The sequence below is a fragment of the Mesoplodon bidens genome (genome assembly GCF_964165515.1).
Source record: "Mesoplodon bidens genome assembly, chromosome: X".
In the NCBI taxonomy this organism is placed as follows: domain Eukaryota; kingdom Metazoa; phylum Chordata; class Mammalia; order Artiodactyla; family Ziphiidae; genus Mesoplodon; species Mesoplodon bidens.
Window position 1 is genome coordinate 27,775,150 of NC_138163.1, and position 13,363 is coordinate 27,788,512.

General features: G+C 46.3%; 1 protein-coding gene across 3 annotated transcripts in view; it reads right to left on the reverse strand.

Annotated features, from left to right (window-relative positions):
• Window positions 1-566: 566 nt before the first annotated feature.
• ARHGAP36 (Rho GTPase activating protein 36) overlaps window positions 567-13,363 on the reverse strand; it is a gene marked incomplete at both ends in the record, with an annotated part of 162,961 nt that continues 150,164 nt past the window's right edge. For 2 of the 3 annotated variants that reach the window (XM_081222680.1, XM_081222681.1), the window contains 11 exons: window positions 567-724; window positions 2,829-2,935; window positions 3,072-3,169; window positions 3,409-3,585; window positions 3,774-3,922; window positions 4,355-4,505; window positions 4,752-4,807; window positions 5,028-5,220; window positions 5,461-5,696; window positions 6,226-6,291; window positions 7,495-7,653. In XM_081222680.1, the coding sequence (XP_081078806.1) occupies window positions 567-724; window positions 2,829-2,935; window positions 3,072-3,169; window positions 3,409-3,585; window positions 3,774-3,922; window positions 4,355-4,505; window positions 4,752-4,807; window positions 5,028-5,220; window positions 5,461-5,696; window positions 6,226-6,291; window positions 7,495-7,653 (1,550 nt within the window). Of the gene's footprint in view, window positions 725-2,828; window positions 2,936-3,071; window positions 3,170-3,408; window positions 3,586-3,773; window positions 3,923-4,354; window positions 4,506-4,751; window positions 4,808-5,027; window positions 5,221-5,460; window positions 5,697-6,207; window positions 6,292-7,494; window positions 7,748-13,363 lie in introns of those variants that run through there. The other variant, XM_081222679.1, reaches the window with a different exon arrangement.

Sequence of the window (13,363 nt, forward strand, 5' to 3'; positions counted from 1 at the left end):
TGGAAAAAATTATCCTGAGGCGGTGGAGTGGCTGCAGGGACACGGCTATGAGTTGGTGTGACATGGTTTAGCATTAATTGTCAGCTGTCAGTAGGCTGACCTAACGTAACATCCTAGCATGCCTCTTGAGGGCCTTTCCAATTGAGCTCTTAGGAGGAGGGTAGGAAAGTCAGGAAAAGCATGCAATCCCCTTTGGGGGAGGGAAAGCACCTCGAGATTTGTGAGCTTCTCTGGGACAGGTGTTTACCACAAATGACACATCAATTAAAGGAACGGCTGCAGTAAGGGAAAGCCAGGATCAGGGGTAAAAGAGAAAGGCAAGGTAGCACCAGGGTGCCTGAGCATGACACAGAAACATCTCCACTTTTACCGGCTGAAGGGACCGAGCATCCCCAGGAAAGGGGCTGGTAGTGTGTTTGGAATTCACAGCCTGACCCGAGCATCAGGTGGAACTCCTTCTTACCCTCAGATCTTTACCTTCAAGACTCTCCTTAATGTTCCCTGTGACATTCCAGGTCTACCCCCACCCTTTCCCCCCGTCTGGCACCATATAGAAGGAAAAACATCTAAGGAAAGAAGTAGCCGATGCCAGTTTTGGCCTCCTTCTCCCGGGGCACACGGAGCAATGGGCGGTCTTGCTCCAGAATGGGGGGGTTACCCGCTCCTTCATCATCGTCATGGGAACGGGCAGTGCTGGGAGGCACAGCTGGCTCCTCAGAGGAACCTGGAAAATAGTAACAATGTTAACTCCTTATGTTTCTAGACTTCACACTTTGCACAGCACCCAAGGAACTAAGACCTAATTTTGAGCGTCAAATACAGTATGAGGTAAGAAGTTAGGGCAGAAATGATTACCCCCATTTGACATGTAAGAAAACTGCAGCCTAACAGTAGAACATACATCTCTAAATCTAGGCCCACTGTGGAAGCTGGGTGTGTGGGGGCGGGGGGCAGGAGGGCAGGGCCATGTTAGAGAACAGAAAGAGCGAGACAGATATCCCGTGCTTAGAGCAAATGGGCAATACCACCAGGGAAGCGAGGAAGTGGGCATCCTCCTAACAACCACCACCACCCTACAACCAGCCTGACTAATTTTACTAAGCAAATGAGTAACAAAGCTGGAGCCGGAAGCTTACAGAACTTCATGGAGGGGAGAAAGCAGGTGTCGGCCTTCAATGACTCTGAGGAGGACCTGTAGTCCATGACTTGGCCAGGCTGAGACTTGTTTTTAAGGAAGGCAGTATCTACAGGAAATGTAACAGCTGCATCTTCTTTGCGGAACTGGATGGTCTTTGGACGCTGAACTTCTTTAGAGTCAAGATTACTAGGCATTGGGACTGCTTCCACATTCATGATTTCTTCAAAATTGACAGCTAGGTCTGGCTGAGGGTCTGGAATTGTATTGAGGATGGAGACATCTTCAGGCTCTGGAGCCATGTTTGTAATTTCATCTTCTTCAAAAGTGTTGGCTAGATCTTTCTGAGAATCTGGAATTTTGTTGTGAATTTGAGTGCCCTCAGGCTCTGGAACCACACTGAGAACTGTGTCTTCTTCAAGGTTAGGGTTTTCTTCAGAGTCTTGGATTCCACTGACGTCAGAGTCTTCCTTGTGTCCTGGGATTTCTTCAGCGTCTGAGGCTTCTTCATTGTTTGGGACTCCACTTACATCTGAAGATTCTTCCTGGTTCTGAATTTCATCAAAATCAGAGACATCTTCAGGGCTCGTTACCACATGGAGGGCTGGGACCTCTTCAGGGTTGGAGTCTTCTTCAGAGCCTGCAATTCCATTGACTTCTGGAGTTTCTTCATAATCTGGAATTTCTTCAGTATCTGAGGTTTCTTCATCATTTGGGACTCCATCAAGAGCTGGAACCTCTTCAAGACCAGGGTCTTCTTCAGAGTCTGAGAGCCCATTAACCTCTGGGGATTCTTCATGATTTGGGATTCCATGACCACCAGGGGCTTCTTCAGGGCTTGGGACCACATGAAGAGCTGGGACTTCATCAAAATCAAGGTCTTCATCAGAGTCTGAAATCCCATTGACCTCTGGGGCTTCTTCGTGGTCTGGAACTTCGTCAGCATTTGAGGCTTCATCATTTGGTATTTCATCAAGGGCTGGGACCTCTTCAAGATTGGGGTCTTCTGCAGAATCTGGGTTTTCATCATTATCTGAGTCATCTGCATGGTCTGGGATTCCATCAGTGTCAGGGGCTTCTTCATTGTCTGGGATTTCGTCAGTATCTGAGGCTTCTTCAGTGTTCGGGATCACATCAAGATAGGGAACTTCTGCTAGGTCAAGGTTATGGTAGTCTTCAAAATCTGGTCCTTCTTCAAGGTCGTGGTTTGGGTTTTCTCCAGGGTTTGGGATTTCTTGCACATCTCGGGCTACTTCAGGGTCTGGAACCATATCAAAATATGGTATTTCTTCAAAGTCTTGGATTTCAATGAGTTCTAGAATTTCATCATCAGGGTCTAGAATGTCCTCAAGGGGAGGAAGATCAAAATTCAGGGTATCGTCATCATCGTCGTTGTCGTCATTGTCGTCATCTTCATCAAGCTCTGGAACGCCTTCGAGATGTGGACCTGGAATCTCAAGGTCATTTGGAATCTCGAGACCTTGGGCTTCGCCAAAGACTACTCCTTGATTGAGATATTCAAATACTAGTTCTTCATTGACTGGCACATCTTCCTCAGAGGACTCATCTTCCTCAAGGGGCTCATCTTCAGCAAGGACCTGGCCTTCAGGAAGGGCCTGACCTTCACCAAGGGACTGACCTTCAGCAAGGGCCTGACCTTCACCAGGGGTCTGACCGCCAGCAGGGAACTGACCTTCACCAAAGGGCTTGCTTTGACCAAGGACAGCAGCCCGGGCTTCAGCAGAGTTTTCCACTGGATCAGAAAGTAAAGCGTCCTCTTCCATCTTTATCCGTGCGCTCCTGAAGGGGAATGAATTTGAAAAAGCAAGTCAGTTTGTATACTTGGATTGACTAACATAGAGGTGGCCTGGGGTTGGGAGCCCCCATAGGTGATTCTCCTTCAGGCTAAGCATGAACAAACCAAGAAAACACTCACTGGATCTTCCTCAAATTCCTGCGTCTGATAAAATCAAGGGCCTCAGGACTGGATTTCCATACACGCTTAGCAACCTGCCTCTGAATATGGGGAGGCACCTGAGGGTAAAATTAGCAATGTTAGCCTTTATTACACAACATTTTTAAAATCTATACTCATCTCTATCAGGTACCCAGAACTGAAGGCACCATGCCCAGCTAATGTAGGAACGATTTCTAGACTGGGAGATTTGTGGCTGCCTGCTTTGGATACCCCCAGGGATGCATGTGGAACTCTTCCTTGCCTTGTGAACAGGTGAAAGAGCTGTGAAATAAGTGTGTCTAAAGCTTCCACCTACCTGAAAGAGGATATCCCAGTTATCAATCATGGCACGGACCACATTGACAGAAGCAACATAGTGGTCAATCCCCAGTCTTGTTTTCCTGAACTCCCTCTTGGCAGATGTCCCCCTCTTCAGGAGAGCAGATCCAAACACCAAAGCCAAATTGGTGGAAGTCATACGATTGCCTGAAACCTAAGTAAAGGAAAGCAGAAAGTGATCAACTCTGAAGTAGTAATGGAAGTTACACAAATAGAAATGTCTCTTTTTGTTCTTGTTTCCCCCTCCCTCTGTCTCTCTGTCTCTGTCTCTTTCTCTTTCTCATATATTCCCACACATCTCCCCTTCTATAAATCTCACTACCCTTTCCCAGAGCTTTTTACCAACTGTCCATCAATGCCAATGGAGTCCTCGCAGTTCTCAGTGATCTTATGCAGGACCTTCAGGAGACGCTCCAGGGTGTCACTGTGGCAAGGTGGCATCAGGTAAACCAGCAACTGCAAGGCAGAAAGCTGATCCTGTGGCTTCAGAGCTAGAGGAAGGAAAACAGGGACTGGCTTAGGGGGCTAGCCTTGGCAGCAGCCTGATACAAAGAAAGGTGTGATTCTGGTTGAAAAATGCCAAAGGCTATGGATAAAGTACTCAAGCATCTTTTCTTTGCTCATTCTCATGGCATTTGAGCTTAGGATTCCTAAAAGCAAGAAGTGCTCCCATCAAAATCAGACCCCCTCCCTACAGAACCTAGGTTCTTCTTTGCCCTGAGAGGGTGCACACAGCTTCAAGAAGCTCTAGAGAGATTTCCAAACAACAGACTTATAGCGGAATCTGGAGAGGTGTTTTCATCTTCTGGTGTTCATTTTGCCTTAGTTCCTTGGGGGCTTGCAGCCTGAGCTCTGTCCCCAGAACCCCACATCCCCTGTACTATTTCCTTTCCTTGCCCAACAAGAGAGAGCAGAAGACTCACTTGCTGTCAGGAGGAAGGACATGTACAGATCATCTGGCAGCAAAGAGTCCTTCATGTCACGGAAAAACTCCTTGAGGAGTGCGGCCACATCATGCACATTCTGAGAGTCATCCAGCACTACATCCAGACCTTGATCAAATTCTTCACGGAGCTAGAAAAAGAGAGAGAATACATTCGGTGGCTCTGCTCTGCCCATCACAGGCTCCCTACTGGCCACTCCTTCAGTAAGTCTCAGGCTTCAGTGGAGGTAGTTGGCTATACGGTGTGCCTTGGGGGCTAGAAAGAAGACTGTGCTCCCTTCACGAGGCATGACATTCTCTTCAGGTCTATGGGGGAGCCCCTACCCCCACCATTTTTTCTCACTGAAGGAACAAAAGCATAAACATAGCTGATTTACCTTACGCACTCTCTGCTCAGAATATTCCAGGGTGAAAATCCCCACCGTGCTTAAGCCTGAAAGAAAAGACCAGGGGATGCTAAGTATCTGTGCTCACCGCCCCCACCGCCAGCATTTCCCTTTTCCTCCCCCATTGTATCCCAACCCCAACTGGTGGCAGGGGAATGTTTCAAGCCCTTCAGCCCTTGACCTCTTTCCTCTCCCCATCTCTAGAACACCATTCTTTCTCTTGAATTGCCTCCTACCTTGATTTAACCACCATTCTTGGCCCCTTACCATGTTTCTCAATGAAGCTGCAGCAAGCCTCAACAACCTGGGGGATTTGCTTAGCAATCGGATTGAGGCTCATTTTCCTTTTGGATCCCAGAAGTCGCTGGCCAATTGGAAAGGAAGTCTTGGAAAGTTGCAGGGTCTGCAGCAGCAGGGCCCCGTCCTCCAGTTCAGCCAGGCTATCCACAGAGACAGCACCCTGTGGAGAAACCCCCACTATGTTAAAATGGGGGAGCAGGAGTGTCACTCTGGACCTCCCTGAAGACTGCATCACATTCACAACAGGAGACATTCTCTCTGTGGCAAGCCAATTACACCCCTCCAACACGTTCTGTTCAGCTCCCCTTCCCTCTGAGGACACAGGCCTTGACCTTCCCGCCCCACATCCCTGGACACTTCAAGAAGGGTCCCTGCCTGAAAACTGGAGGGTTGAACTCACTCGACGCCCACGGCGAGTAAACTCCCGGGGCAAGGAGGGCTCAGCCCGCCTGCGACTGAAAAAGCGCCTGATGCGGCCAAACATCCTTTGCACCACGTTTCCCCGACGACGGCCCGCAACCTGACCGGTGGCTTCTTCAATCTGCATCGCGGCTCTCAGTTCAAGTTGCTTGCGGCGGGTAAGCTCGTTCACCAGCACCTCTTCCAGTCGAATGCCAAACGTCTTGAGTGGTACCGCTGGGGAGCCAGGGAGAGAAAGAATGAGAAACGTCAACGCTCCGCAGCGCTTAAATCAGGAGGAACTGCAGGGGCTGTAGCACTCCTCTAAGCAACCGCCCCCAGCGAGCCCTACCCCACCAGACCCGCAGCGCCCCTCCCTGGGGAGGGAGCCAAAGGGACCCTGCGATGGTCTGGCTGAAAGACTCAGCTCCACTCAGCTACCCCAACGGGGTCTCTGCCTTAAGTCCTGCCAGGGGGTGACCACCTTGAGGCAATGAGGGTAATTTCTTCTGGACAAACTGTCTGGGGTAGATTCACCCAGAAAGCTTAGGCATATCTGATGGGACTGCCCAGCACTCCTGCAGCTAGTGCGCTATTTCCTGAAATCATCCCCCTGCGGGGTTTCTGGAAGCGGGGTGGGGGGGGGAGTGAGTCCCCCCCAGGGGCAGTGGGCACCGCCCAGTCTCCAGTAGCCAGGGACACAGTACAGGAGGGGTGCAGCATTCTATTTCTTTACTAAGGAAAGTACAGTATGAGAGACCCTCACCCCTCTCTTGTCCTCTCAGAATCAGAAACCACTTCTCCAAGGTGTTTGGACGGTCAATTGGTAGAGCTATGGGAAGAGAAAAAGAAAACACACGCATTCTCATACAAATAGGATTTGATAAGTGACTAAAACATCGTAATGCATTGAGCCACAGAGACTGGGGAGAGGGGCAACAGCTCTGTCCAGCCCCCCAAAAGTGTTTTGCTTTCACTCAGCCTCAGTTTCCCCATTTGAAAACGGGACCAATCCTAACTACCACATATGAGGCTCCAAGAATTTAACCAAACCAGATCATCAAAGGCGCCGCGTGCGCAGCGCGCACCTTGTTACGCACCAGCAGAAGCTCAACACAACGCTTAAAACATAAATTCCGGGGCTCCTAGGCCGCGGGACAGCGCAACAGGCGAGGGGAGGGGCTCTGCCTGCGGCGCCTCGGCTAGTAAGGGTCGCTAAGTTACTGCTGGCGCGCTCGCTCCCGGGATGCCGTCGGCTCCCTGCGCTGCGGCCGCGGGAGAAGCGGTGACACCCGCTATCTCCGCACTCCGACCCCCACAGTGGCGGCTGCCCGCGGGGTCTCCTCGCCCTTTGCTGCGCTCCTTTTAGGCTGCGCCGGGCGAACCTGCGGCCCCCTGCACTTTTCATCACTGCGGCGGCACCCCTCGGCTCGCGTGACGCCCTCCCACCTCCCCTCAGTCGCAGAATCTGCGCCTGCACCGCGGAGACCACTGGCGCGCTCGACCCCCGTCCTGCGCTGGGTCCCTCTCGCTCCCAGCGCACCTCCCGCCGCCGCCCCCCCGCACCCGCACCCGCCCTCCCGCTACTCGCCCGGATTGGCCCGTGTCTCTCTCTCACTGTCTCGCTATCTCCCTCTAACTCTTCGTCTCTCAACCGCGCTGTCTCTGTCTGTCCCAGTCTTCTCTGAGTGTCCCTCTGCGTCTCCATCTCATTCCGACTTGTTCTGGCACCTCACCTGGTGCGTCTGTCTTTTCACCTGTCCTCTGTCCACCTGTCTGTCCCTGGTATCTGCCTGTCTCACTGCCCCTCAAGCCCCCAGGCTTCAACCCAACTCAACTAATCTTTACCTCTTCCCAATTCACCAAACACCCTTCAACTCCCGCTCCCTCAGTTCTCCAGGATCCAGGAGAACCGGCCAGGTCCAAGACCAGAGGAGAGTCCCTCCCACCCTCCTGGACACCCCATTCGTCCCGTTCCGCCCGGGGGTCCACTCGGCCTGAAGGCGAGGATGCCACATCCCGGGGTACTGCTCACCTCTTTCAGGTTTGAATTCAGAGAGGAAATGCCTGGCCACGAGTTCGTGATAAGCAGTCTCTTGCAGCTTCAGACGCTCCAGCTCGGAGAGGCTGTGTATTGAGATCATCTTGGTCCTGCGGTCCGGGTTGTGTCCTGGGGCTCCTCCCAGGACGTTCACTAAAAAAATGAAGGCGGACAACAACAGCAAAGGGGGCATGATTCTGGGGCACAGTGTCCTTGCTGCCTTCAGAAAAGGAATGCAGTCACCCATTCTGGAATCGGATGATTATCAGGACTGCATCATCCAATTGTCACTGGACCTGGTGGAGGGAACTATGGGGGGGGGAGGGTGGTAAAGGGGGAGGGAAAACTGGGAGGTGGCTTCACCCTCAAGCAGAGCTGCCTCTGGCTGCTTATTTAAAAAAAAATCCAACTTAAAAAAAGCCAGCCCTGAACCGACAGTCCAGAAAAGAGAAAACCTAATTAGGCAAAAAGGAAAAAAGAAAAAAAAAGAAAAAAATATTTAAAAAAAAGAAAAAAATATTTTTTAAAAAAACCAACCTTACAATTTTAAAGTGCACATTAAGATAAGAATAAGGTAATATTTTTCCTTTAATTATTAGGAACATTGATGGAGTTTATTTTTATTTTTTAATAATAATGCTTGATGCTGTCCAGTTTGGGTGAAATGGGCACATTCATCAAGGTTAGGAGCTCTGTAAATTTTGTACAACTCTTCCAGAAAGCAAACTGGACACGTGAGTCTGAAGCCAAAAATCATCCCCAGGCCCTTTGACCCAGTAATTCCCCTTCTAGGAATCTATCCTAATGAAATCTTCCTACAGACAGGAAAAACCATATGTACATGAACCATAACAGTGAAAAATTAAGGGAAAAAAAGCTAGCCCAGCAACAAGACTAGTTATATAAATTATGGAATTTCCACAGTATGGAAAATTATGCAATGATTAAAATGATGTTTACAAGGAGCTTTTAAACAACAAATATAAAATACAGAATTGTATTAATTATGATTACAACTATGTGAAGAAAAACATGCAAAAAAATAAAAGACTGAGAGAAATGCACCCAATTACTGATGGTGTCTGTGTCAAATAGTGGGATTTGGTTTGCCTTTTGCCTTTTATCTATTTACCAAAAGTTGTGCAACTTGATTATGTTATTTTTTCCTGAAAAAAAAACAACAACATCAGTTTGTACCAAAACAAACATCACTTCCAGGCCATTTCTAATGAGACTCTCTATACAGGATTGGTATAGTGAAGTTTCTTGGCATATTGGCAAACCTCTTTTACATATCCCTTCTGCATGGTGCCCACTACCTCAAACTGCTCCCAGGTTGCACAGGATACCCCAGTGGGGATCTCCCTGCACCCCACACAGCATCCTATCCTGCACATCCTCACCTCTATTATTAATTTGTTCTTTCACGTATGCATTTAAAAAAAAAAAAGAAAAGAAAAGAAACCTGCATTAATTGTCTACTTTGTGCCAGGCACTAAAGATTCAAATATGAGCAAAATAATAATACTCTTTTCATAAAGAATTTAACAGTGCAGCGAAGGAGATACACAGGTTAACAACAATTTACAAAACCTTGTGATAAGTCAATTGCCCAAGATATAAACAAACTACTGTGAAAGCAGAAAGGAGGAGACATCTAAGTCTGCCTGGAGACAGGGAGGGGGGAGTGTCCAGAAAGAGAGAACAGCTTGTGCAAAGGCAAAGAGATGGAAGAGAGGTTGTTATATTCTTAAAGCTGTATAAAGAGGATGGAAGGAGATAAATCTGGATAGGCAGGAATGAGATCATGAATGGCCCTATAAGCCATGTTAAGGAGCCGGACTTTCTCCTGAAGGTAATAGGGAACTACTGCAGGGTTTTAAGTGGGAAGTGACAGAGTCAGAGCTGCAGCTTGGAAAAATCACAGAGCAGTGAAAAACCTGGTTTGGGTAGAAAGCCTGAAGTAGGTAAATCAGCCAAGAGGCAAGAGATGCTGACACAAGTCAGTATCAATGGAGCTGGAGCAGGAGATGGATTTTATGGGTATAATTGATAGGACTTAGAGAAAATTTTTTATTGTAATGGAGAGGATAGCTCCGAAGTGTATGGTTTGGGTGAATGTGTGGATGCTTCTTCCTAAGAGAAGATAATTCGGGACGTGGGGAACTAAATATTTTGGCAAGAAGGGAAGTGGTCACATGCTACTTTTCTGAGCTCCCCTTGCCCATGGAGTTTTATGATAATATTCTATATATTATTGGGGGGGTTCTTAAACTCCAAAGATCAGGTAATGTGGTTCTGACAGAGAAAAGGTAGGTAGAAGTTTATCATCCAATAATCTATATAAATGAGCTCTGTCAAAAAAAATTCCCTCACTTCTTTTGTTTCCAAAATCCTCTTTTGCCCACTTTCCTTAATGGCCAAAGTCACACATGTCAGAAATAAACACTTGCCGGATAACTGAAGTTCAGTATGAGATAGGATGAGGAGTATTTCTATGCCTTTTGAACTGAGCTAAGAGGAAAATTCTTAGCATACATATTTTTAAAAGTCCCTTCAACTGAAAATCAATATCCCCTGGACCCAGAGTAAACACCTAAGCCCAACCACCATACTGCATCCACAAAATGACCATCTTAACCAAAGGCACATGCAGAGAACCTAACCACAGTCCCAAACTAAGCAGCCAGTAATCCCCCATTCACAATGGCAGGTCCAAAATCTATTAGCCAAGGGTCTCATTCTGACACACACAGCCTAGCTATGGATTATTATTATTATTTTTGCATGGCTCCCTCTTTCCCTTTATCCCAATTTAGACATTTTTGTACCTGTTTTGGAGTTGCAGCTATTTCTTCTTGCCAAGGGTTACAATCTGGTCATCCGAAGAGTATAGCTGGTTCTTTCACCCAAAAATCAAGATGAAAATCAATCCCTCTTCTCCCCCCAAAATAAGGTGAGAACAAATAAGAGAACCTCAAAACAACGTCAGCCAAGAGAGAGAGAGAGAGAAGCCTTTGAGAGATGAGTCAGCCTAGATGCTTACAATTCCAAAGGAAATCAAAGGCCTTAGAATAAATTGTTTGTCATTGCCTCCTGCTCAAAGATACAGGGCTAAACTTAAGAGCAATCATATGCCACAATTCTGCCAGCAAAATTGACACTGTCTTGCTTGCCTTCAATACTCTTAAGGCACCAGTAGAATACCAGACAGAAGCAGAATTAGGAAGTCCAGTGTGCCTAGACAAGAAGCAGATGAGCAGGTTGGGGAGGGAGGACCAATAACTAGGCTTCAACACTATGAGCTGATCGCAAAAGGAGGCTCCCCACAGAGAACAAGGTGCTAAGAGACCTCTCTTGCTCCGAAGTGTCTTCCCCTTCCCGTCAGCATGCCCTGGCATTGGCCTGAAGTGACCATGACATCAAAAAGGAAGAAGGAAGACAAAAGTAAGCCCTCTCAATTTCAGCATAGAATTCAACACACTTGCAAAAACAATATCCTTAGACAAATATCTGTAATGGTCCCTGGAGTCAGAGCTAAATAGAACTGAGTTCAAAGCCAAGCTTTGTGATTTCTTAGCTGTGTGAGCTTAGGAAAGTTTGTTGAATTCTGAGCCTCAGTGGCTTCCTCTATAAAATGGGGAAATGATCCAGTATCCATTTCACCAACTGTGTAAGAATTAAATGAATAATGTACATGTGATATTTAGCATTGGCTTTTAATAAACACATTGATATTGAAGGTGCTTTGCAGAGGGCCTGACTTTACCAGAAAATATCAGGTTTCGAAAGTAATTACATACAATTAGAATTTGTATCAATGCGTCTGGCTTAGTTCAATCTCTACTAAATGTGAATTAAATTAAAACGGGTAAAAAGATCTTGGGAGATTGTTGTGAATAGATCTTTCTTCTTCAATCTCCAATGACATCAGGGTCAAGTATAAAAAATTATCTTATAAAATTTAGAAAAACTAACTGCATAGGTCCATTTTTAACATGCTATTATTCAGATTAGTAAAATGCTTGTAAGTCTCAAAAACTTATCTACCTTTTAAACCATCCAATTTCACATCGTCACTAGCAAAATAACATATAATTTCATTTGGATCAGTAAAGGGGCTAGGATATTAGCAGCTACCAAGAGAGAGAATTTGAACAAAGAGTAGAGGCACAACCAGATCAACTCTCCAGCAATACGAAGAGGGAAAACACACATGAGTGGCATCAAGCTTGTTCCTCACGTCCTCCTGAAACGCATGGCACAGATGGAGAAACAAATTAACATCAGAAAGGTCACCCTCTTCAACATTGTGAGGACAGAAATGTTTCAGCTAGGCATAAATCCACAGCCTTCACAATTTGGATGACTAATTTACTCCATTGCCCCCATTAAATAGTTAGGGGTGGTGCAGTGCTCACTAGTAAACACCTCTGAGAGAAAAGCAGGACTGCACTGATGCCATCGATAGAATACTAATAAATTAGGCACTTTATGGCACCATCAGAATTTTGCTTCTAGCCGTTGAGAGAATTTGGACTTTGAGAAATTGATAGTGTGCAGGGCTGAGTGCCCAAAAGGTATTGCATCTACGGTATTCAAATGTCTACAGGCGATGACAATGGATAAAGACATCCGCATTAATATATCACAACATGGGAAAGAGATACAGGTCTCTAGATGAAAACATTCAGGCACCAATTTGGTCTGCTGGCACATTACCTCATTCGTCCCTGAGCATTAATGAGTTAGCCTTTAAGTTGCTATCCCATAACCTCCATTTCAGTGAAGGCTGCAGTCGTGATGAACAAAATGGCTCATTTTACCCTATGCGGTGTAATGCCCCAAAATAATTAAATTTGGGGGCAGCGTTCTTCAATACGTGAGTCAGTCCATCATGCCATAACAGAAGCTCATAAACCAAAGGTAGTACTGTTAAAATACATTCAGAAAAGCTCTGGTATCAAAAAGTGTTTCCAGAACTTCTTAGATTAGAATGGATCAGCGATAGAAGGGACCTTAGCCATCACCTAGCCCAAAGCTTCCATTCTAGAGTTCAACAAACTGAGGCTCAAAGAGAGACAGGAGATTGCCCAAGGCCACACAGCAATTTGACACAGAATCTAGACAAGAACCCAGTTCTCAGACCTAGGGCTCTTTCCACTGCCTCATCCACCTTTGCTTTTAATAGCTACAAAATAATGCATAGCTAAATAATGAAATCAAAAGAATGGACACATAATCAAAGCCTGTTTCGATAAACCAAGGGAGGTCATATCCGAAGGTACAACAAGATATAGATATTCTCAGTATTATCTGCAGTATGTGTCAGAGTGCATTAATAGTGCTGGCATCACAAGCTGTGTCACCCTTTATCTCTTTTTTCCCTTTCGGTTGCTGCTTCTATTATGTTGTGGCAGAAAAAGTAAAAAAAATAAGATGTTCCATCAATAGAAGGTAATTTTTTAATGTCTAATTTTTCTTGTGCTTTTCATGTTCTCAAAAGCTTTCCACATGTCCATTATTTCCAGACCCTAGCACACAGTAGGTGTTCAATGTGTTTGTTGGGTAATCATAGGATTATAAACTCTTGACAGTTTTGAGAGAACATAAAGGTCTTGTAATTAAAACAGCTATTTGTGATTCATGGATAAATGAATCATGCCACTTTATTCTCACAACAACCCCTGGGAAGGAGGTAGGTTTGGTGTTATGTTCCCATTTTAGAGATAACAACAAACTAAGACTCCAGAGAGGTTGTAGCTTAACTGAAGTTGCACTAACGTGCCATGAAGAAATACAATCTGGGAACTAGACTATCCCCAGGCCTGGTCTTGCCCTTCCCACTAAACCATGGTATTTC